Here is a 25,510-nt window from a genome sequence, read left to right as displayed (position 1 = left end):
GCAGCCGTGTCCATGGATACGGTCAGCTGAGACTGCTCCACCCCGCCCATCAAAGTGTTCATATCCCCACCCGTTATGTGAACTGGCTAAAACTTTCTGAACATCACTGAATAAAGCAAAGTGCATATAAAAAATAAATCTCAGCCACTTGGAAAATAATATCAGCAACTAACATGCCATGTGGTGCAAGGTTCTTTCCAGCTGCTAACCCTCCAATCAGCTCGCACTGATGCCCAGATGTTGCAAGTGGACCTGATGGTTTCACCAAATGCCCAGATGTTGCAAGTGGACCTGATGGTTTCACCAAATGCACACCATATCTCCGTCCCTGTCGCTGTCTTCATCCAGCTCTATGTTCCCAAATGTGTAAAACAACCCACCATAGGCGACAGTAGCAAATTCAATAATTCAATTTATCACTGATTCCATCCAGCCCATGGTTCTTAAAACTGCACATCATACCATTTGAGCTGAGAATAGAGACGTCAATTTATCACTCTCTATGTCAGCCTCTCTCTCCTTCTGACATGTTGTGTCGTTAGACAGTTTTTGATTGTGTTCTATGTTTCACTTCACAGTTGCCTCGAATTTACTATATTTCTGCACTATCTCCCCAAATTCTTGTTAGCTGCATCCCTCTCTATCACAGCTCTCTATCTCATTATCGTCCTTCTCACAGTGTGTATGAAAGTGACTCACCCGTGACACTTGCATATCATTATATTGTTCAACTTCTAAGGCCACATGACAATTTCAAGTTTTGCTTCGCTAAACTTCTGTTTTAACCTTGCATTTTCCAGCTGCTCCCTCTATGCTGCCTCACAGGCGAGGGACACGGGTTCTTTTCCTGGTTTGGGTTACTGTCTATGTGGAGTCTGCACGTTCTCCCTGCGCCTGCATGGTTTTCCTCCGGGTGCTCCGTTTCTCTCCCATAGCCCGAAAGACGTGCTGTTCGGTTCCTTGACTTCAAGAAGGCAGCTCATCGCCACAATCGCAAAGGCAATCGGCGACGGGCAATATATGCTACCCTAGCCAGTGACATCTGGATCCAGTAAATGATTTAAAAAAACCTCTCCAATGGACCCTCTCGCACAAACTCTCTTGCACAATTTCTGTCACAATACACTCTCTCTCACACACATACACGCTGTCCCACATACACAGTTGTACACATGTTCTCACATACGCATTCTCATACTCACTGTCACTCGCGCACACACTCTCTCACTCTATCCCTCACAGAGACTCACACACACGCACTCATACACACATTCTCAGACTCATCGTCACTCAGTCACACACAGATTCTCTGTCACATAATCTCTCGCATGGTCTTCCTCTCACATATTTCTCACATACTCTCACAATCTCTTTCTTATGTACACCCACAACACCCTCATTCTTCCTCTCACACGCACTCTCTTCCATGCACGCTGTGTGTTTCTCAAACACACATCGATAACTCTGTTTTGCTCTCACATTTTCTCTCTTTATCTTATATCGACATTCTCACTCTCACCTACTCAGTCTCACAATATTATCCTCTCGCCTTTCCTCACGCACACTATCTCCCTCTTCATCGCTTCCTCTGTCATTCTCCCTAACACAGTCTCACAACCTTTATCCCTCAACCTTTCCTCCGTTATTATCGCATTCTGTTTAACACCCACAGTCTCAGGGAATTTTTCACTCTCATGTTCCCTCCCACACGCTCTCTGTCAGTTGTTCTCCTTCTCTGTCACTCTCACATAATCTCACACACACTCTCTCGCACACACTCTGCTTCTGTCTTTCTCCATCTCTCTCTCTCTCTCTGTGCACTCACTCACACATATATTTGCACACACAAACACCCCACTCACGTGCAATAATTGTTCCTCAGGATTCTCGCCCTTTCTCTGCCCTGACCTGAACTCTGCTATTCGCTGTCGTGATACGAGCTCTGTAAGATTCAAATTGAAATAGAAAAGTGGAGTTTTCAACACTTTGCTGCTTGTCCAATCACAGCCTCCTTTCTCCCCATATTTTCTTTATTTGTGGTCTAATTCTGTTGCAGGACAAATGACTTTAAAAGAGAAAATTGTGGAGAAACTCTGCAGATCTGCAGAGGCAGAAAGGGAGACCGGTGTTTGGATCAGATTTGACTTCTGCAGAGCTGAGCTGTCCAGCCATATTTATTAGGCTGAATACAAACAGTTCAGTGGCTGAATTTGGCCCATGGGCCATTAGTTGTCAAAGCCAGTTGTACAAAAATCTATGTTGGAACTGAACTAATGCCTGCAATATTTAATGGATTGGTCAATTTTACCGGGATGTTTGTAAAATGCCAATAGAACTAACTTTCTCTCCATTCTTATTGAAGATCTCCAACAGAAACACAAGGAGACACTCCGGGTACAAACTGAAACACTGAGAGTGAACACTATCCTCATAAAGGAGAAGGTTAAGATTTTCCAGCTGGTTGGTCGATACGCTGAGCTCACGATTATTTCCGCTGTTCGAGATCGGACACTTGTCGAACATGAACTGCTGGCAAGAGGCCGAGACCATGAAGAGTGGAGAGAGAAAGATCTCCGGAAAGAACTGGAAAAAATCCGAACTGATCAATTGTTCCAGAGCAGCTTTTCCCAGAGAAAATTCAAATCTGGGAATTCAGCAGCAGTGAGCGGAGTGCCGGGAATTGGAAAAACAACAATGGTACAAAAGATTGTTTATGACTGGGCCACTGGGAAAATATACCCACACTTTCAATTTGTTTTCAATTTTAAATTCCGGGATTTGAACACTATTAACAGTAGAATAAATCTGAGGAATCTGATATTGGATCAGTATCCTTACTTTGGGAATATTCTGGGAGAGCTCTGGAAGAACCCAGAGGCATTGCTGTTTATATTCGATGGTTTGGATGAATTCAAGGACAGTATTGATTTTGCCGACAATCGGAGAAATACAGAACCTCAGTACATGTGCACAGATCCCGAATTCCAGTGTGAAGTGTCTGACATTGTGTACAGTTTAATACAGCACAAGCTGCTCCCAGGATGTTCAGTGTTAGTGACCAGCCGCCCCACTGCATTACATTTATTGGAAAAGGCTGACATCAGCGTCTGGGCTGAAATCCTGGGATTTGTTGGTGATGAACGGAAGGGATATTTCAACAAGTTTTTTGAAGATCAGACGGTGGCAGCAGCCGTTTTCAAACACGTGGAGGAGAACGAGATCCTGTACACCATGTGTTACAACCCTTCCTACTGCTGGATCCTCGGTCTGTCACTGGGTCCCTTCTTTACACAAAGAGACAGGAAACAGCAGCAAGTTCCCAAGACCATCACCCAACTATATTCCTACTATATTTACAACATTCTGAAAAACCATGGCCGAGAGATTGAAAACCTCCGTGATGTGTTACTGAAGCTTGGTGAGATGGCCTTCACAGGAATCTCCAAGAAGAAGATTGTGTTTAGAGATGGAGATTTGACCAAGTACAAGCTGGAACCTTCCCAGTTCCTGTCTGGATTCCTGGTGGAACTTTTGGAGAAAGATGAATCTGCCCAGAGTGTGGTTTACACATTCCCACACCTCACCATCCAAGAGTTTGTAGCTGCACTCACACAATTCCTGACTCCAGATCCCGGGGAGATCGGGAAACTCCTCTGTGAAGCCCACAGCGAGAAAGATGGGCGATTTGAGATATTTCTCCGTTTTGTTGCTGGTCTGTCCTCCCCACAGTCAGCTCGACCCCTGGTGGAGTTTCTGGGTCCGTTTCTTCATCAAACAACCTGCCGAGTGATTGACTGGGTGAAGGAGAAGGTTGAAGGGCAGATTGGAGACTCACAGACTGAAACTGGGAAGAGGAAGCTCCTGAACACATTCCACTACCTGTTTGAGTCTCAGAATAAAACACTGGCTCGGAACACAGTGGGATCTATGGAAAAACTTTCATTTCGCGGATTGCGACTGACCCCGATTGACTGTGCGGTCCTGTCTCATGTCATTGGACTCTGTGATACAATAAAACACCTCGATCTAGAGGAATGCAACATTCAGTGTGAAGGGCTCCAGCGGCTGGGACCCGTTCTGCACAAATGTCAGGAATTGAGGTAACTGTTTGGTCTCAGAGCGGATATTTTCATTGTTGAGAAGCCATTTCCTTTGTTCCAAATAAAACAGAGACATGTTCAGTTGAGGAAGTCAAGAGGGAAACAATGTCCAATGGTCACAGAGAAAGCGCGGGAGAATGGCACAAAGTCATAAAGCTCATTTGAGAACAGCTGCAGATATGATGGGCCGATTGGCCTCCTTCTGAACCTGTAATAAATTTTGAATTCTCTGATAAAACTACAGCGGTTCAAGAAGGCAGATTCTCGTGGGCAAATAGGCACCGGCAATAAATGTTGGCAAAACCAGCGATGATCACGTTCCTTGAGTGAATAAAAGCATTATTGGGATAAATTTTAAATAATTAGAGGTGTAAAGGCCTCGTTATAAAATTTTAAAAAAGGATATTTCACTCTCCCAACAGAAACCATCTGATTATGTATGATGCTGGAAGGAAATTTGTTTCTCTTGTGTTCGGTACAGCTTACAGTTTGTGGCTAATTATTGTCAGGATTATTTTCCTGCACGCTGCCTCTGTTATGTATTATAGTTGGTGTGTGTTTTATCGGGACAGTGTCCTTTTATAAGTCATGTGATAACTGGTAACATCAGTCAGGGTCGCAGTGGAGGTTCAGTCTTGTATTAAACCTCACAGTGTGCAGTTATGAAAAGAAACCTCCCTTAGCTTACAGCAGCCCACGCTGTTTCTGTTCCATGGTTCTGATTGCAGCCTCATAAAACCTGAATCACTCGCTGTGTTTAAAAAAAATAGCTTTATTCACACTGTATTTGCATCTTTTGCAAATCACTTTAAATCTTGTTGTTGATCCTTGTCCGAGCAGCAACATTTTGATTTGCTCCCTGTTCTCTCCAGCACCATCACTATTTTGAACATTTCTATCAAATGTCCTCTCAGCTTTCTTCCTTCCAAGGTGAACAACCTCTCCTATCGACCCTCGTGTCTGAAGTTTCACATCCCTGTAGCCAATCTTTTAAACATGTTCAGCGCTCTCTCCAATGTGTTCTAAGCCTTCCTAAAGTATGACGCACTGAACTGAGATCTAACTGATGTCTTTTGCAGGTTCAGCACAGCCTCCTTGCTCTTGGACTCTATGCCCCTATTGACAATGTTATGATCCCAGCTGATTTCTGGACAGTCAGGTCGAAGAGCAGAAACCCGGCTCAGTAAATCATAACTTTTATTTATTGTTTTATTATTTAGAAATGGAGATGAACAGAATAACAAGGTAGCCGATTAACTTTTAACAAAAGAATAAAACCTTTGTTAAAAAAATAACTGCAATGCACCACCCCATCTAACTTCACAGATGTCTGCAGATCTGTAAGGATGACACGAGTTACAAAATAGATCTTATGTTTTAATGTTCCCAGTAAGTACACAGTTAATGTAAACCAACAATCCACCTGTGGTTCAGATACACCACTCTCTGAAACTCAGTGACAGATGCCACCCAAAGTAACTTCAGTGGATTCTTCTTCAAATCCCCCCAAATGTTTGTAACAATGTGAGAAAACCCGTCTCACTGGGACTGATGCTTCCGCTCCAGAAGCTCCACTCGAGAAACAAAAAGCAGCTTTTGGAATCTTTTCAATGCTTTCTGTCAGGTGCCTTCACCAAGGATCCCTGTCCAATATTTCAATGTTTCCTTTCATTATTCCTCCATACTCAGCCGTGCCAACAGACACCAGCGCCTCATAGTCTGTATGAAGGTGTCACCAACTTTAGGAATATATCAGATATCTGGATTCTCGTGAGCAAACTTTACAATGTCTGCACCTCGCAGCTCTGTCTTTAACTGGGAACCTCTCTCTGCTCCTCTCTTTAACTTCGGGAGCAGTCGCTAGTTCAGATTCAGGTTTTTTTTGTCTCTTTGACTTCTGTCTTCCTGGAACTCCTCTTTTCCTCCTTGGTTTCTGACGGTGATTTATCTTGTGGGTCCTGCTTTCTGAGTCCCTGCATTGCGCTGCCTCTCCTGGCAGCCTCTGTGAACTCCATCTCGCTTCTTGGGTTAACTGGTTGCAACTGAAACTCAGTGTTTCTATCATTCATTGTGGACTTCTGAATATAAGCAACCATTTTTTTAACCTCTATAACTCTGACAATGTCGTAAACCTTAAATTGAAATGCAGGGACACAAAAACCCCGCAGGCAGGCAGCTTTGTTTAACACGAAGTGAAATTAAAGTTTTGGCTCTTTCTTAACACACAAGCACAGAAACACAAATTCAACTTAAACTCATGAATTATTATCTGATGCCTACAAACATAAACTATTTCACAGCAGTAAAGCCCAAGATGCTGTATTCTTTATTAACTGCTCCCTCCACTTGCTCTGCTAACGGCAATGATCAATGTACATATACGTCCAGTCCCTCTGATCCTGCAATCCATTAACAATTCCACCGATTATTTTATATTCCTTCCTCATGTGCATGTTTCCGGAAAGTATCACCTCACCCGTCTCTGCATTGAACTTAATCTGCCACCTATCTGTACACTCCACTATTGTCCGTTTTTCAGTCCCAAGCTCCCCTCCTCACAGTATCCGATGCCTCAAAGGTTTCTGTGATCAACAAACTTTGAAATTTTCCTCTATACTGCAAATACCTAGATCATTCATATATATCAGGGAAAAGCAAGGATCCCAATACTGACCTCTCGGGTTCTCCACTACCGACATCCTCCAGCCTGAAAAATATCCATTATTCATTGTTCATCCAATTTTGTATCCACGTTGCTACTTTCCCAGTTATTTTATGAGCTTATGCCACAAGTCTGTTGTGTCACTGCATCAGATGATTTTTGAATCTCCATGTACACCACATCAACAGCAGAACCATCATTGAACCTTTCTGTTGCTTCCTCCAATTAACAGCAATATAAAGCCAGTCGAAAACGGCATTTCTTTTTACCAACCAATGAATTTAGTTTCCTGTGTGTCATTATTAGACTTACCATTTCCCTTTTGAACTCAGCGTGGGCCGGCTCAGAGGAGTTGAATGATCAACTGACCCTCGGACCCTCAGCTAAGTTTAACACTACTGCTCCAGGCTGGAGCCGCAGACTTGACTAAATTGGATTGACCCAGTCTTTTCGGTTGTGGTTACTACCTCCTGGCCCTCTCTTCATCCACTCCAACAAACTGAGATAGCTGGGAATTAAACCCGTATCAACTGCTTGGAAAGCAACTATGCTCATCATTATATCACTGTCATTGCATTTAGTGACTCCTGTGGTGTAGGTGCTCCCACAGAGCTGTGAGAAAGAGAGTTCCAGGATTTTGACCCAGTTACTGTGAAGGAACGGTGCTATATTTCCAAGTCAGGATGGTGTGTATCTTGGAAGGAAACTTCCAGGTGGTGATGTTTCCATTCATCTGCTGCCCTTGTCCTTAGGGATAGAAATCACAAGATTGGAAGGTGCTGTGTAACGAGCCATTGGGAGTTGTTGCACTGCATCTTGTAGATGGTACACACTGCTCGCTCTGTACCTCTGTGGTGGATGGAATGAATGTTGAACGTGGAGCACCAGTCAACAAGCAGAGTTATCCTGGATGGTGGCGAGCTTCCTGAATCTTGAGCTGCACTCATGCAGACAAGTGGATGGTATTTAATTAAATTCCTGACATGTGTCTTGTCGATGGTGGAAATGTATTTGGAAGTCAGGAGGTGAGTTACTTTGTGCAGAGTTCCTGGCCTTTAATCTTCTCTAAAATCCACAGTAATGATATGTCAAGTCTGTTTCTGGCCAATGGTAGCATCGAAGGTGCTGATAGTCAGGATTCAGGTGATGATAATCCCATTGAATGTGAAGGGAGAGTTGATTGTATTCATTCTTGGTGGAGATGGTCATCGCCTGGCACTTGTCAGCCTTCCTTGAATATTGTTCAAGCCTTGCTAAATATGGACAGGTCCTGCATCACTGTCTTGCGGAGTCGAGAATGGTGCTGAACGTTGTGCAGACATCAGCAAACATCTCCACTTCTGACTTTATGATGGATGAAATTTAATTGATGAAGTAGCTGAAGATGGTTGGGACGAGGGCACTCTCCTGAGAAATTCCTGCTGTCATTTCCTGGAGTTGAGATGACCCTCTCTTCACACACTCCCAACAAACTGAGATATCTGGGAATTAAACCTGTATCAACTGCTTGGAAAGCAACTATGCTCACAATTATATCACTGGAATTGCATTTAGGGACTCCTGTGGTGTAGGTGCACCCACAGTGCTGTGAGAAAGAGAGTTCCAGGATTTTGACCCGGTCACTGTGAAGGAACGGTGATATATTTCCAAGTCAGGATGGTGTGTATCTTGGAAGGGAACTTCCAGGTGGTGATGTTTCCATTCATCTGCTGCCCTTGTCCTTCCAGGGATAGAAATCACAGACTGGGCAGTGCTGTGTAACGAGCCATGGTGAGTTGTTGCACTGCATCATGCAGATGGTCCAACAACCATAACTAACTTCCTTTGTGCTGGTGTTGCTCCAACCGGCAGATAGTTTTTTTTCTCTCATTTCCATTGACTTCAGTTTTTCTCTGGCTCCTTTTTGCTACATGTGGTCATATTCTGCCATGATGTCAAGGGCAGACACTCTCATCTCACATCCTGAGTTCAGCTCTGCTGTCCGTGTTTGCATCAAGGCTGTAATGAGGTAGGGGACTGAGTGACCCTGAGTAAGCACAAGCTCAGAGTCAGCGAGCAGGTCATTGCTAATTAAATGCTGCTTGATAGTCTCGATGACGCCTTCCTCTGTTGGTGATTGAGAGGAGACTGATGGGGTGGTAAATGGACAGATTGGATTTGTTCTCTCCTTTTTGTTTACCGTCATATCTGGGCAATTTCCCACTATTTTAGGTAAACATCAGTGTTGTAGCTCTACTGGAACAGCTTGGCGAGGAACAGAGCAGCTTCTGGAGCAGTAATCTTCAGTACAGTTACTGGATTATTGTCAAGATCTGTGGTCTTTGCAGTATCCATTACCTTTAGCTATTTCTTGACATCACGTGGAGTGAATCGAATTCGCTGATAAATATCTGTGATGCTGGGGACCTCTGAACGGTTTAGCCACTGAAGTTAGTTACTAATATTTGAGCCATATCTTTTGCACTGATGTATTAGTCGTCTCCGTCATGAGGATGGGATATTTGTGGAGCCTCCTCCTTCTGTTGTTTCATCATCCACTACCATTCACAGCTAAATGTGGCAGGACTGCAGAGCTTACATCTGAGCCGAGGAAACCAGAATTTCCTGAATGAGGAAACCTGCTGCTGGAAAATCTCCAGTCAAACTGTCAGTGATATGAAACCGGGTTTGCGGATAACCCTTTCCCTGGGCGGCACAGTGGTTAGCACTGCTGCTTCACAGCTCCAGGGTCCCGGGTTCGATTCCCGGCTCGGGTCACTGTCTGTGCGGAGTTTGCACATTCTCCTCGTGTCTGCGTGGGTTTCCTCCGGGTGCTCCGGTTTCCTCCCACGGTCCAAAGATGTGCGGGTTAGGTTGATTGGCCAGTTTAAAAATTGCCCCTTAGAGTCCTGAGATGCGTAGATTAGAGGGATTAGCAGGTAAATATGTGGGGGTAGGGCCTGGGTGGGATTGTGGTCGGTGCAGACTCGATGGGCCGAATGGCCTCCTTCTGCACTATAGGGTTTCTATGATTCAATGTGAGGATCGACTGGAAGTAAGAACTCATGGTAATTCCCGGAGATAGAACATGAGCCAGACCTGCAGAAAACGTAGAGCCTGTTTACTGTGAAATGTAGTGGGAGACACCCCTCCCCTATAAACTCATCAAACAGAAATATTTCAACTTTCTAATGGGAGAATATTCTTTCCTTGTTGTATAAAATTTAGGGGATGGACCTTAAAGCAACAGTTAGCACAGTTTCACACTTTAACTCGCCCTGAGATATTATACAGATGTTATAATGTCAGTAGTTAAGAAGCACAGGGAATCCCGAGGGATCCACTCTCACAGCTTTATCATTTAACCCTCTGTGAAATGTACAATTCTCATAAAATCCTGGATTTATGTAACCAGAAATGATTTGAATTTCCGGAAACTTAGCAGGGTCAGTGAGATTCAGGAGGGTAATTCTGATGATCAGCAAATGAGACCAGAATGTGGGACATGTTTAAACGTTACTTGCTTGTTCACAGGATGTGGGCATCACCTCCTCTCGGGGCCATTAGCAGTGGGAAATAAATGCTGGTCTAGCCAGCGACACCCATATCCCATGGACAATTAAACAAAATATACATTTTGAGAGGTGTAAAAGAGTTAATTGTTCATCATTTTTCAATGCTGACGATTGCCTTTTCCATTCAACAGAAAGGGTTTGATATTATCTAATTTAATATTGTCACATTTATTAGTGCCAAAGCATACCGTACATAGGGAAGGAAAGGAAAGAGTCCAGAATGTAGTGTCACAGTCACACCTGGAGTGCAGAGAAAGATCAACTTGGATGAGATATAATATCGTAACTTGAATCAGGTCACCACTCGTGCTAAGTTTCTGACACAAAAATAGATCCAGCTATTTTTTCTGCTGAACATTAATCTGAATTTAATGTGTTTCTCACTTTCTCCATTTAGTCTGGGTCTCAATGAAGTGGGAGATTCAGGAGTGAAACTACTGTCTGCGGCTCTGAGGAATCCAGAATGTAAAATACAGAAACTGGAGTAAGTATCAGACTGTGTGAGATTGTGTTAATAATCAGTGGATGGTCTGACACTGTAAATTATTATCAGTGTCAGTAATCGTGTCATTAATAACCATTCCACATCATTCCTGTCAGTATTCGTGTTAAACACCACGGATTCGCTCTGATTCCTGAAATCTTTCTCTCTCTGATCTCCAGTTTGGAGAGTAACAGCCTCAGATATTCTCACCTCTGCTCTCAGTACAAACCCGTCAGTGATGTGTCTGAACCTGAGTTACAATCAACTGCGAGATTCAGGAGTGAAAGATTTAACTAATCATTTATAATTATTCTCAAATCCATTCATGAGAATAAAAAAGATGGACAAAACAATTAAATGTTTATAGAATTCCCAGATATGGCTGGTCGCATGTTCAATTTAGTTTAATTTGTCATTCAGATTATAGATGTTTATGTCTGTCGGCTTCTCAGTTTGATTAAATGTAGAAAACTGCTGTATATTGGTCAGGCAGATTACAAACTACATTGAATTCTGATGAGTTTTATCCCGAGGGATCCACTTTCAAATGTATGTTAAACGGAGCTTAAGGAGCATCTGAAAAGAGAATGCAGAGATGGAGGTGGGGAGGGTTATGAAGAAAATTCCAGAGCTCACAGCCCAGCAGTTCAAGGCACAGCTCAGCTGGCAATGGCAATAATCACTGTGCAGAATAGTCTGAATGATGTCCCTATTAATAATGGACATTGTTTTTAAGAACACAAATAATGATACAAAATATACCATTGCTGTCAGTATTTTTGTTGTTAAAAACACGATCCGCTATGAGTAGACACATACTGAGCTTGGGAGCAAAGTAAGAAGACCATGAAATAAAAGAGACAAAGGCAGCCTGGATATGAAGTTATCTGAGTGACAGGAAATAGGCAGGAGAGGTGATCTCTACTTTTTCATTTATCGGAAGCTGACAGTGGCTTTCCCCAGCAACCAGTACTGTGTTACTACGACTAATTTTCTTTACATGTACTACCAAATGAGACTTGGGTTTATCTAAAGATGAGATGTGAAGCTTCAGCACACGGCCACCAGACCACAGAGCGGACGCAGCATATGATAGACCAAGCTCAATCACACCAAAACCAATGGATCAGATCAGAGATCTGCTGTCTTGCCATATCCAGTCATAACTAGTGTTAGACATGCCACAAAATGTTGGACATGCCGGTTACATTAGGCGACACGGTGGCACAGTGGTCAGCACTGCTGCCTCACAGCGCCAGGGACCAGGGTTCAATTCCGGCCTTGGGTGACTTTATGTGTAGAGTTTGCACGTTCTCCCCGTGTCTGTGTGGGTTTCCTCTGGGTGCTCCAATTTTCTCCCACAGTCCAAAGATGTGCAGGTTCGGTTGATTGGCTATGCTAAGTTGTCCCTTGGTATCTCAGGGTGTGTAGGTTACGGGGATTAGTGGGCCATATATGTGGAGTTACAGAGATAGGGCCTGGATATGATATTCTTTCAAAGAATTGGTGAGGACTCGATGGGCCAAAGGGCCTCCTTCTACACTGTGGGAATTCTATGATTCTATAAACATGCTACAAGAATTCCATCATTACTGATGAGGGAACCCAGAGCATCAGTGCCATCTCCAGCCAGAAGTGCTGAGTAGAATAATTAATCTCGGCCTCCTCCTGAGGTCCCCAACATTACAGATGACCATTTGATTCACTGCATGTGAGGTAAAGAAATGACTGAAGGCGCTGCATACTGCAAACTCTGTCAGCCTGGCTGTACCCCAGCAATGGTACTGAAGAATTGTGCTCCATAACTAGCCATTCCCCTGGCCAAGCTGTTCCAGTACAGCTACAACACTGGATCTAACGGACAATGTGGAAAAAAACAGGGCAAATCCAATCTGATGAATTGCTGCTCCATCAGTCTGCTCTTGAACGTCAGAAAAGTGTCATCCTTCCAGTGCCTCATGAACATCACTGCAGGAGTTCCTGAGGGTGATGTCCAAATCCCAACCACCTTCAATTGCTTTATCAATGTCCTGCCTTCCATTATAATGTCAGTAGTGAGGATGCTCACTAATGATTGCACAATGCTCAGTACTGTTCACAATTCCTCAGAGACTGAAGCAGTCCATGTCCATAAACAGCAAGACCTGAACAAAACAGAAAATGCTGGAAAGGCTCAAACATGTCTGACAGCTTCTGTGGAGAGAGAATAGCTAACCCTTCGAATCTGGATGACTCTTTGACAGAGCTAGCGTCTTAAGCTCTGAAGAACTTTCAGGCTTAACCTGATAAATGGCAAGTAATGTTTCACTGCACAAATGCCAGGCAAGGACCATCTCCAACAGACGGGAATCTAACCATATTCCCTTTACATTGAATGGCAGCACCATCGCTGAATCCTCAACCATCAACATCCTGAGTGGTGGGGGCGCACTGGGACCATTGAACAGACACTGAACTGTAAACACTATGGCTCCAAGGGTAGATCACAGTCTGGGAATTCGGAGATGAGGAACTCGCCTCCTGTCTCCCAGATTTTTCCCACCATCTCCAAGACACAAGTCAGCAGTGTGATGGAATCCGCTCATCTTGCTGGATTGACTGCAGCTTTAAAAACACTGAAGAAGCTCATCCATGGAAAAGGAGCCCACTGGATCAGCTGGCCATTCACCAAACTAAACATTGGCTGTCTCTACCACTGACGCACAGTGGCAGTATTTTACCACATACAAGGTGGAATGTAGCAGCTCACCAAGGTTCCTGAGCCAGCATCATCCAAACAGGCACTATCCATCACCGAGATGGCCAAGGATATCAGAAGGATGGGACACCAACCAGCTTCGGATTTCTTTCCAAACCACACACCATTCTGACTTGGAATATATTGCTTTTCCATCACTGATGCGGGATCATAATCCCGGATGTCCCTTCCTAACGGTTTTGTACCAGATGCTCTGCAGAATTTAAGAAGATGGCTCACCACCTCCTTCTCAAAAGCAATTGGGGATGGGCTGCAAGTGTTGGCATTGCCAGTGATACCATCATCCCTTGAAAGAATTAATAAAGACAAGCGCTACCCACTCATTGTTCCCAGGAGCAGGCTGAGGGTAAGAGAGTGGGTTTTCTGACTGTAATTAATTATTTATTTTTTCAGTTAATTTTGGGTTTAAAATCGGAGGTTTTTTTCAAAACCGGAAGTCGGGCCAGGAGAGGCCTGTGGAAGTTTTTGGAGGGTTTAAAAGTGCACCAAAGTATACAGCGGGCAGCATCGTAGCGGGCAGCAGAGTGAGTGGGAAGTTGAGTGAGCTGTCAGGGCTTTGGCTCACAGGGCTTGGACGAGCAGGGGTGAGTTTTTGTTTCCTTACACTCTTATTAACTTTTCACTGTCTTACTTGACATAAAGTGTCCAGTATGAGTGTGAAACCAGTGTGTTGTTCCCAGTGTAGGATGTGGGAGGTCCTGGAGGCATCTGGCCTCCCGGACATCCACATCTGTGAGGGGTGTGTCGAGCTGCGGTTCCTGAGGGACCGTGTTAGGGAGCTGGAACTGCAGCTCGAGGATCTTAGGCTGATGAGGGAGAATGAGGAGGTGATAGACAAGAGCTATCATCAGGTGGTCACACCAGGGCCACGGGAGAAGGCCAAGTGGGTGACGGCCAGGAAGGGTAAGGCTAGGGTGGTTGAGAGCACCCCAGTGGATTTGCCCCTGCACAACAAGTACTCCTGCTTGAGTACTGCTGGGGGGGACAGCCCGCCTGGGGGAAGCAGCAGTGGCCGTGTCTCCGCAGTGGAGTCCAGCCCTGTAACTCAGAGGGCTAAGGAAAAGAGGAGGAAGGCGGTATTAATCGGGGACCCGATGGTGAAGGGGACAGACAGGCGTTTCTGCGGAGGTAGGCGGGATTCTCGCATGGTGGTCTGCCTCCCTGGGGCCGGGATCCAGGATGTCGCTAGTCGCGTCCCGGAAATCCTGAGGTGGGAGGGAGAGGAGCCTGAGGTAGCGGTACATATTGGTACCGCTGATGTGGGTAGGAAGGGAGAAGGGGTCATGAAAAGGGAGTACAGGGAATTAGGGAGACAGCTGAGAAAGAGGAAAGCAAAGGTAGTAATCTCAGGATTACTGCCTGTGCCACGGGAAGGTGAGGGCAGGAATGGAGTGAGGTGGAGGATGAATGTGTGGCTGAGGGACTGGTGCAGGGGGCAGGGATTCAGGTTCCTGGACCATTGGGACCTCTTTAGGGGCAGGGGTGATCTGTATACAAAAAACGGGTGGAACTTGAATCACACGGGGACCAATATCCTGGCCGGTAGATTGGCTAAGGCTACTGGGGAGAATTTAAACTAGATAGGTTGGGGGGAGGGGAGCTAGAAGAGTTGACTAGGATCAAGGAACTAATTGATGGAGGGGAGGATGCAGGGGTAAGGGGAATTACAAAATTAATGGTAGAGGAGAGGGTGCAAGTGAATGAAGGTGGTAATTTAGATAAGGGAGTAGAGGGAGTGGGTGTTCGCGACTCATCAAAGCGGGTCCAGATAAAAGCTGGAATAAGGACACTTTGCCTGAATGCACGAAGCATTCGGAACAAGGTAAATGAGTTGATGGTGCAAATCAGCACAAGTGGGTACGATCTGGTGGCCATTACAGAAACGTGGCTGAAAGGTGACCAGGACTGGGAGATGAATATCCAGGGGTATCAGGCGTTTAGGAAGAATAGACAGGAAGGAAAAGGTGGTGGGGTCGCGCTATTAATAAGAGATAATATCAGGGTAGTACTGAGGGATGACATAGGCTCTGAGGAACAAAACGTGGAATCATTATGGGTCGAGGTGAGGAATAGTAGAGGGAGAAAGACACTAGTAGATGTGGTATATAGGCCCCCAAATAATAATGTTGAGGTAGGAAGGGCTATAAACAAGCAGATAAGGGATGCGTGTAAAAACGGAACGGCAATAATCATGGGGGACTTCAACATGCACATTGACTGGCAGACTCAAGTCGGTAAGGGTGGAATGGAGGAAGAGTTCTTAGAATGCTGTCGGGATAGTTTCCTTGAACAGCATGTTACGGAACCGACAAGGGAACGAGCTATTTTGGATCTGGTATTGTGTAACGAGGTAGGTAGAATTAAGGATCTTATTGTGAAGGACCCTCTTGGGTCTAGTGACCACAATATGGTCGAATTTCTGATTCAGATGGAAGAGGAGAAAGTTTGGTCCCAAACCAGTGTCCTCTGTTTGAACAGAGGGAAATATGATAGGATGAGGGATGAATTGGCTAAGGTAGACTGGGAGAGCAGGCTGGCAGGTAGGATAGCTGAGGAACAGTGGAGGATTTTTAAGGAGATCCTTTTCAGTTCTCAGCAAAAATATATTCCAGCAAAAAACAAGGATTGTAAGAAAAGGGAGAACCAGCCGTGGATAACGAAGGAAATAAAGGAGAGTATTAAAATAAAAACAGCTGCGTACAGAGTGGCCAAAAATAGTGGAGAAACAAGTGATTGGGAAAAATTTAAGAAACAACAAAGAGAGACTAAGAAAGCCATAAAGAAAGGAAGGATAGACTATGAAGCTAGGCTAGCAATTAATATAAAAAATGATAGTAAAAGTTTTTATAAATATATAAAAAGGAATAGAGTGGCTAGAGTGAATGTTGGACCCTTGGAGGACGAGAGGGGGGAGTTAATAGTGGGAAATGAGGATATGGCTGAGTCTTTAAATAAGTTTTTTGTGTCGGTCTTCACGGTGGAGGACACAAATAGTTTGCCAAATATTAACGATAGAGGGTTGGCAGCAGGAGAAATACTTAATACGATTAATGTTACCAGAGAGGCAGTGCTGGGTAGACTAATGGGACTGAAGGTGGACAAGTCCCCGGGTCCGGATGGAATGCATCCCAGGGTATTGAAAGAAATGTCAGAGGTAATAGTGGATGCGTTAGTGATTATTTATCAAAACTCGTTGCATTCTGGGGTAGTGCCGGTTGATTGGAAAACGGCTAATGTTACGCCGCTGTTTAAAAAAGGAAGGAGACAAAAGGCGGGTAACTATAGGCCGGTCAGCTTAACGTCTGTAGTAGGGAAAATGCTGGAATCCATTATTAAAGAGGAGATAGCAGGGCATTTGGATAGAAATGGTTCGATCAATCAGACGCAGCATGGATTCATGAGGGGAAAGTCGTGCTTGACGAACATGTTGGATTTTTATGAAGATGTGACTAGGGCGGTTGATGGAGGAGAATCGGTGGATGCGGTGTTTTTGGATTTCCAAAAGGCGTTTGATAAGGTGCCCCATAAAAGGCTGCTGAAGAGGATTAGGGCACACGGAGTTGGGGGTAGTGTGTTAAAGTGGATTGGGGACTGGCTATCCGACAGGAAGCAAAGAGTCGGAATAAATGGGTGTTTTTCCGGTTGGAGGAAGGTAACTAGTGGCGTGCCGCAGGGATCGGTACTCGGGCCGCAACTGTTTACCATTTATATAGATGATCTGGAGGAGGGGACGGAGTGTAGGGTAACGAAGTTTGCAGACGACACAAAGATAAGTGGAAAAGTGAATCGTGTGGAGGACGGAGAAGATCTGCAGAGAGATTTGGACAGGCTGAGTGAGTGGGCGAGGATATGGCAAATGGAGTATAACGTTGAGAAATGCGAGGTTATACACTTTGGAGGAAATAATAACAAATGGGATTATTATCTCAATGGAAACAAATTCAAACATGCTACCGTGCAAAGGGACCTGGGGGTCCTTGTGCATGAGACGCAAAAGCCCAGTCTGCAGGTACAACAGGTGAGCAAGAAGGCAAATGGGATGTTGGCCTATATTGCGAAGGGGATAGAATATAAAAGCAGGGATGTCTTGATGCACCTGTACAGGGCATTGGTGAGGCCGCAGCTGGAATACTGTGTGCAGTATTGGTCCCCTTATATGAGGAAGGATATATTGGCATTGGAGGGAGTGCAGAGAAGGTTCACCAGGTTGATACCGGAGATGAGGGGTTTGGAGTATGAGGAGAGGCTGAGGAGATTGGGTTTGTACTCGTTGGAGTTTAGAAGGATGAGGGGGGATCTTATGGAGACTTATAAGATAATGCGGGGGCTGGATAGGGTGGAGGCGGAGAGATTCTTTCCACTTAGTAAGGAAGATAAAACTAGAGGACACAGTCTCAAAATAAAGGGGGGTCGGTTTAAGACAGAGTTGAGGAGGAACTTCTTCTCCCAGAGGGTGGTGAATCTCTGGAATTCTCTGCCAACTGAGGTGGTGGAGGCTACCTCGCTGAATATGTTTAAAGCGCGGTTGGATGGATTCCTGATCGGAAACGGAATTAAGGGTTATGGGGATCAGGCGGGTAAGTGGTACTGATCCACGTCAGATCAGCCATGATCTTATTGAATGGCGGGGCAGGCTCGAGGGGCTAGATGGCCTACTCCTGCTCCTATTTCTTATGTTCTGTAGAGGTGGGTAATTGTGCCTGTGTGTAACCCAAACACAGTCACGGAAGAGAGAAAAAACAGCTGCGACAGGACAAATAGTGTGACCATTGCACAGGCCAGAGGAATTCTAAAGATAGATCTGGTGGAACTATTTAATATACTCAGCGAGGGTCTCAAATGTCCAGGTGTTGTGCTGTGTTCCATACAACCTGGATCTAGAGTGGAGAAGCTTTGAACAAAGTGTGATGCAATACAATGTTGACCAGATGCTTCATGATGAGGAACCCCATGGACCACAGGCCAGAGACATGGGATATGTGTCAGGGAGGATGGAGATTCAGTAATGCAGACATGTTTTCCAAGAACCTTAACTCACACAGCCATTCAGTGTAATAAATCTTCACCATCTCCAGCACTGTTGCTGTTTCTGTGAATGTTTTATAATTTCCCTGGAGCCGACACTACATGAAACAAAGGTATTGGAATTGGATTGACCTGATTCAGTGCTGTATTTCCCATCTCACATTCCCAGTGAACTGTTAAAGACCCAGTAATATGGTGAAGGAGTTTTTTAGTGGTGCTCCATCTCTGAATTTACTCAAAATACAGACATAACAAAGTGACCAGTAATAACAAAGTATAATCCTGTGAAACCCAAGGAAGCAACCCCACCATGACAACCACCGCCATCCCCGCACTTTCCGCTGAGCTGCAGGCAGCATCTTACCTCTCTCCTCTCCTCTGGGAATTTCGATGACTGTGGCCTTTGTCCTCGGATTTCCTGAGTCCTGGAAGGATCCGGCCAACTGCGGGTCCTCTGCACAGATGCTGGAGTTGCCTCTGTCATCATAGCTTTGTGAGGTGCTTGTGTCACAGTCGGAGCAGAAGGGGACCCACTGCCCACACCAGGGGCATCCTGAGAGGAGCTTCCAAATGCTGCAGGCAGCCGCTCCTCTATCCATTCAGGGCAAACTGGACCCTCCCTGCTCAGCTGGGGAGGGCCTGACAGTTACTCCAGGCACATTTTCCCACCCCTCCCGCAGCCCGTGTTCCACAGAGCTCATGGAGGTGGTGAGAACATGCAGGTTCATGTGTATTTCCTGTGGGTGAGAGGCTGGATGTGACTCTCCATGAAGGTCACCAATCTCTCTGTGGAGGATGCTATTTGTGCTCAGACCTGAGACATGGTAACACTGCTGGCCTGGATTGACTCCTCCATCCTTTGTGTATGGATACACACAGCCTTTGGAAACTCCACCGGATGTTAAAGTATCCTACGCTGCAGCTCCAGTATCTGCTGCATTGTTAAAGACTCCAGTCACATTTCATCTTCCTGAAGCTGACAATGACCTGTCCTCTCGAGAGTGTGAGTGAACTCAGCTATTGCTGCCTCCATCAGCTGCTCGGGTTTGTGTGTGCTGCCCTGTGCTGCCAGATTGTAACCCCTTTGCTAATCGTGAGAGACATTATCTGCTCTGGCGGACGTTATAGAGTATAATGTGACAATCCATCCTCTGACCCCTCCCCATCTTCAGAGCTACACGCCTGTCTCCCGCTCACCGCAGCTGTTGATTTGTGAGAGAGTGAAGAATGTTAGAGGGTAATGCACATTCCAACATGTCCTGCAGACTGTTCCTAACCCAGAGCTCCATGTGACCAATGGAAGACACACAAGCACCAGGTTTTGGACTCAGCAGCAGAGCCTCTCCTGTGCCCATCCATTCACTCACTCACTCTCTCTGGATCCACAACCCATCTCCCCATCAGCGATTGCCCACCCAGCCTCCAGGTCTCCCAGCTCCAGCACTGCATCTTCCATTGGGATAAGGATGACACAATCCAGACACTGTCACTCTTGGCTCCTTCTCTGATGGGTGAGTAACAATTGAAATTTATGTTCTTGTAGAAGAGGACACACAGCGTCAAAGACACACACAAACCTGACGCTAATTTAGACTGCCCATCATGGGACCACCAGGATGGTTACACAGTGTCGGCAGTGCAGCAGCCATCTCTGACTGACTCTTTACTCAGAGAGCGGTTGGGGTGTGGAATGGACTGCCTGCTGTCATAGTGAAGTCGGACACGTTAGGAACTTTCAAGCAGTTATTGGATAGGCAGGTGGAGCACACTAGAATGATAGGGAGTGGGATAGCTTGATCTTGGTTTTGGACAAAGCTCGGCACAACATCGTGGGCCGAAGGGTCTGTACTGTGCTGTACTGTTCTATGTCCTATGTTCCATGTAACCCTTCACAGAGTGGCTGACATGTTCCTGAAGATTGATGCTGCTGTCTGGACATTGCCAGTGTCTGGGTGGAGATGTTCTTTCCACAATTTCTCTTTCATCCTTATTCACATATCAGCCTGTAGGTTTAACGCTCACCTTGTCAGAACATATCAGATTATTCATCTTTTGCCTCATTGCAGCCACTGCTCAGACCCTTGGCAGTGTCTATCCAGACTTGCTTGGGTTGATGTGACAGGTCTCGTTCTCCAGTCCTGAGGGAACAGAACCTTCCTCCAAACCGAAATAGCCTTGAGAATTTCCAGGGTAGTGTCAGCGAATTGGGTTTAATCTGCCTTCTGCCATTTCAGCCCTTTGTTCATTAACCAGGGCTCCCTCACTGCTCCCTTCAGAGCCTTTAAAAGCGCTGCTGGCTGCCTTTAAATCTGGTGCCAGCATTGCCAGAATTGTGCTGTCCCCTGCAGCCACTGCTTAAGCTCTGGAATGCACAGGGATTTGGGGGAAGGTGGGGGAATGCCACTTAGTGAATTGCTCATTCGAAGACTCAGTGCAGACACGATGGGCCGAGTGGCCTCCTTCTGCTCTCTAACAATACTGTGATTCTGCCTGTGCTGCCTGAGTGGACGGATTTCCCGAACCTGTCAGACATTTACTGTGCCCGTTCTGGCTCTGTGTGGAGTTGGTTAGTTCAGTTGGTTCGGTGTCTCCAGCGTGATGTAGAATGACGCTGTTGTTGAGGGTTTGGTCCTCGTTCTGGCTGTGGGGTTAATGGAGTCCCAACTCTTCCCATATCCCCACGTTTACTAAGTTGTATCCCTGAAGTGACATGTACCAAATTGTGTCTCTTTCTATTGGAGAGATTTCATTGGGGACTGTGGCTACTAACACTGTCCACACGGCAACATCACCAACTTCCAGTTGAAATATCGATAACATTTTCAACCACTGTCTCCACAGAATTCTTACGGAGCACAATGAGGCCATTTGGCCCATCGTGTCTGCACCAGTTCACCAAATTGACATTCGAAATTCGTGTCATTCTCCAGACTTTTTGTCGTATCCATTTTCGTAGCTCATTGCCTATCTTCAAAAAATCATCTAATTCCTTTTTGACTGCTTCGATGCAGCCGACCTCCACCACACTTCCCGGCTGTGAGTTCCAGACCCGAACCACTGGCAGTGTGAGAAAGGTTTCTGTCGCATCATCTTCAACCCCACCACACACTCCATTCCTGAGACACAGTTAGAATACTCACTGTCTCCATCTCCTGGTGTCCCTGTCTAACTGCACTCAGTTACCCCCCTCACTGTCTCCATCTCCTGGTGTCTCTGTCTAACTGCACTCAGTTACCCCCTCACTGTCTCCATCTCCTGGTGTCTCTGTCTAACTGCACTCAGTTAGAATACTCACTGTCTCCATCTCCTGGTGTCCCTGTCTAACTGCACTCAGTTACCCCCTCACTGTCTCCATCTCCTGGTGTCTCTTTCTAACTGCACTCAGTTAGAATACTCACTGTCTCCATCCCCTGGTGTCCCTGTCTAACTGCACTCAGTTAGAATACTCACTGTCTCCATCTCCTGGTGTCTCTGTCTAACTGCACTCAGTTACCCCCTCACTGTCTCCATCTCCTGGTGTACCTGTCTAACTGCACTCAGTTACCCCCCTCACTGTCTCCATCTCCTGGTGTCTCTGTCTAACTGCACTCAGTTAGAATACTCACTGTCTCCATCTCCTGGTGTCCCTGTCTAACTGCACTCAGTTACCCCCCTCACTGTCTCCATCTCCTGGTGTCTCTGTCTAACTACACTCAGTTAGAATACTCACTGTCTCCATCTCCTGGTGTCTCTGTCTAACTGCACTCAGTTAGAATACTCACTGTCTCCATCTCCTGGTGTCTCTGTCTAACTGCACTCAGTTAGAATACTCACTGTCTCCATCTCCTGGTGTCTCTGTCTAACTGCACCCAGTTAGAATACTCATTGAATGTCCCGCGCTGTACATTATTATTGTTAATGATCTTATTCTTAAAAACACTGTGGATTTACCCTGATTCCTGTTATGTTTCTCTCTCTGATCTCCAGTCTCTGTGGTAACGCTCTCACAGATTCTTGTGCCGAGGACCTGGCCTCTGCTCTCAGTACAAACCGCTCACTGATAGATCTGTATCTGGGTGACAATAAACTGGGAGATTCCGGAGTGAAATTGCTGTCTGTGGCTCTGAGGAATCCGGACTGTAAAATACAGAAACTGCAGTAAGTAGCAGACTGTGTGAGATTGTGTTTATAATAACTGAATATTCAACAATATAATTTCACCACTGGTATTTGTATAAAAAACACTGCCCGTTACTATTGGCGTCAGTTATGAATCAGGAAAACTGCTTTTTCTCTGATTCCTGTTGCTTCTCTCTCTGATCCCTGAGCAATGGGATGTCAGTCCCACAGATCCTTATGTTGAGGGAGTGGGGGAATAATGTTATGGTTCACCCTCTGAGGTCCAGTCATTGGCAACTGCAAACTGCATTGAATTTCTACCTTCGGGTGTGCTGACTCTCAGAATCCCCAACCTGATCCAGTCACATGACTTCATATTATAAGATCCGACAGCTTTGACAAATCAACAGAAAAGGCAATGAGGGACAATTCGCCTGGGAGCAAAGGTCGCCAGTCACAAATCTGATAGGTTTGTGGTCACAGCACAGCTGAAGTAACCTATATAGTTTTGGTCACCTTATGAACGTATGTTCTTTCCACCATTCCTCTTTCATCCTTATTCACATATCAGCCTGTAAGTTTAACGCTCACCTTGTCAGAACATATCAGGTTATTGATCCTTTTGCCTCACTGCAGCCACGTGCTGCCTGTTCTGGCCCTCGGCAGTGTCTATCCAGACTTGCTTGGGTTGATGTGACAGGTCTCCTCCTCCACTCCTGAGGGAACAGAACCTCCCTCCAAACCGATATAGCCTTGAGAATTTCCAGGGAAGTGTCAGCGAATTGGGTTTAATCTGCCTTCTGCCATTTCAGCCCTTTGTTCATTAACCAGGGCTCCCTCACTGCTCCCTTCAGAGCCTTTAAAAGCGCTGCTGGCTGCCTTTAAATCTGGTGCCAGCATTGCCTGAATGGGGTCTTCCCCTGCAGCCAGTGGTTAAGCTCTGGAATGCACAGGGTTTTGGGGGAAGGTGGGGGGATGACACTTAGTGAGTTGCTCATTTGGAGAGTCAGTGCAGACACAATGGGCCGAATGGCCTCCGCCTGCTCTGTAACAATTCTGTGATTCTGCCTGTGCTGCCTGAGTGCACGGATTTCCCGAACCTGTCAGATATTAATGTGCCTGTTTGGTTATATGTGGAGTTGGTTAGTTCATTTGGTTTGGTGTTTAGAGTGTGATGTAGAATGATGCTAAATCTGAGGGTTTGGTCCTCTTACCGGCTGTGGGGTTCATGGAGTCCCATCTCCTCCCATTGCCGCACGTTTATTAAATTTTATCCCTGAAGCTACATGTAACAAATTGTCTCTCTCTCTATTGGAGAGAAACACAAAGAACAAAGAAAATTACAGCACAGGAACAGGCCCTTCGGCCCTCCAAGACTGCACCCACCAGGCTGCCTGACTTAACTAATACCCCCTACCCTTCCGGGGACCATATCCCTCTATTCCCATCCTATTCATGTACTTGTCAAGACGCCCCTTAAACGTCACCACCATATCTGCTTCTACTACCTCCCCCAGCAACGAGTTCCAGGCGCCCACTACACTGTGTAAAGAATCTGCCTCGTACATCTCCTTTAAACCTTGCCCCTCGCACCTTAAACCTGTGCCCCCCTGGTAATTGACTCTTCTACCCTGTGAAAAAGCTTCCGACTATCCACTCGGTCCATGCCTCTCATAATCTTGTCGACCTATATCAGGTCTCCCCTCAACCTCCGTCGCTCCAGTGAGAACAAACCAAGTTTCTCCAACCTCTCCTCATAGCTAATGCCCTCCAGACCAGGCAACATCCTGGTCAATCTTTTCTGTACCCTCTCCAAAGCCTCCACATCCTTCTGGTAGAGTGGCGACCAGAATTGAACACTATATTCTAAGTGCGGCCGAATGAAGGTTTGATAAAGCTGCAACATGACTTGCCAATTTTTAAACTCAATGCCCCGGCCGATGAAGGCAAGCATGCCGAATGCCTTCTTGACTACTTTCTCCACCTGCATTGCCACTTTCAGTGATCTGTGGACCTGTACACCCAGATCCCTTTGCCTATCAGTATTAACATTTTATTGAGGACTATGGCGACTAACACTGTCCACACGGCAACATCACCAACTTCCAGTTAAAATATCGATACATTTCCAACCATTATCTTCACAGAATTCTTACGGTGCACAATGAGGCCATTTGGCCCATCGTGTCTGTACCAGCTCACCAAATTAGCATTAGGAATTTGAGTTATTCTCCAGCGTTTTTCTCGTATCCCCGCTCATTCTTTATATTCAAAAAATCATCTAATTCCTTTTCGACTGCTTCGATGCAGCCGACCTCCACCACACTTCCCGGCTGTGAATTCCAGACCCGAACCACTGGCAGTGTGAGAAAGGTTTCTCTCTCATCATCTTCAACCCCACCACACACTCCATTCCTGAGCCACTGGCCATCCCATGTCCCTCCCTGTGACTCAGGGTAAGGACATGGGAAATCTGTGCTCTTCCCTTTCACCATCATCCTTTTTGTCGTTTAATCACTCCGGCACTTCCATTTCGTTCTTTCCTTGTCACCCGCCCATCCCCAGCTCCCTGTCACTTAAAACAATTTAATTCACCGCTATTTCCAATTTCTAAGTTTCGCGAATTGAACTGAAACCAAATCTGTTTCTATCTTCACAGATATTGCCTGACCTGATGAGAGTCTCCCAACATATTCATATTTCAGATTTACAGCATCAATATAATTTTGCCTTCTGTATCAACTGAAGTTGTGTTTCTTGAATGTCCCGCGCTGTACATTATTATTGTTAATGATCTTATTCTTAAAAACACTGTGGATTTACCCTGAT

At 45.6% G+C, this 25,510-nt stretch overlaps 1 protein-coding gene across 1 annotated transcript in view; it reads left to right on the top strand.

The window, feature by feature from the left end:
- The window catches only part of LOC144483452 (NACHT, LRR and PYD domains-containing protein 3-like), a 70,547-nt gene that overhangs the window by 22,202 nt on the left and 22,835 nt on the right, over window positions 1–25,510 (top strand). The window contains exons 6-8 of the mRNA XM_078202142.1: window positions 2,363–4,100; window positions 10,714–10,800; window positions 22,550–22,720. Of these exons, the coding sequence (XP_078058268.1) occupies window positions 2,363–4,100; window positions 10,714–10,800; window positions 22,550–22,720 (1,996 nt within the window). The remainder of the gene's footprint in view (window positions 1–2,362; window positions 4,101–10,713; window positions 10,801–22,549; window positions 22,721–25,510) is intronic.

This window comes from Mustelus asterias, unplaced genomic scaffold (genome assembly GCF_964213995.1).
Source record: "Mustelus asterias unplaced genomic scaffold, sMusAst1.hap1.1 HAP1_SCAFFOLD_69, whole genome shotgun sequence".
Lineage (NCBI taxonomy): Eukaryota > Metazoa > Chordata > Chondrichthyes > Carcharhiniformes > Triakidae > Mustelus > Mustelus asterias.
This window is presented reverse-complemented; position numbering and strand designations above follow the sequence as displayed.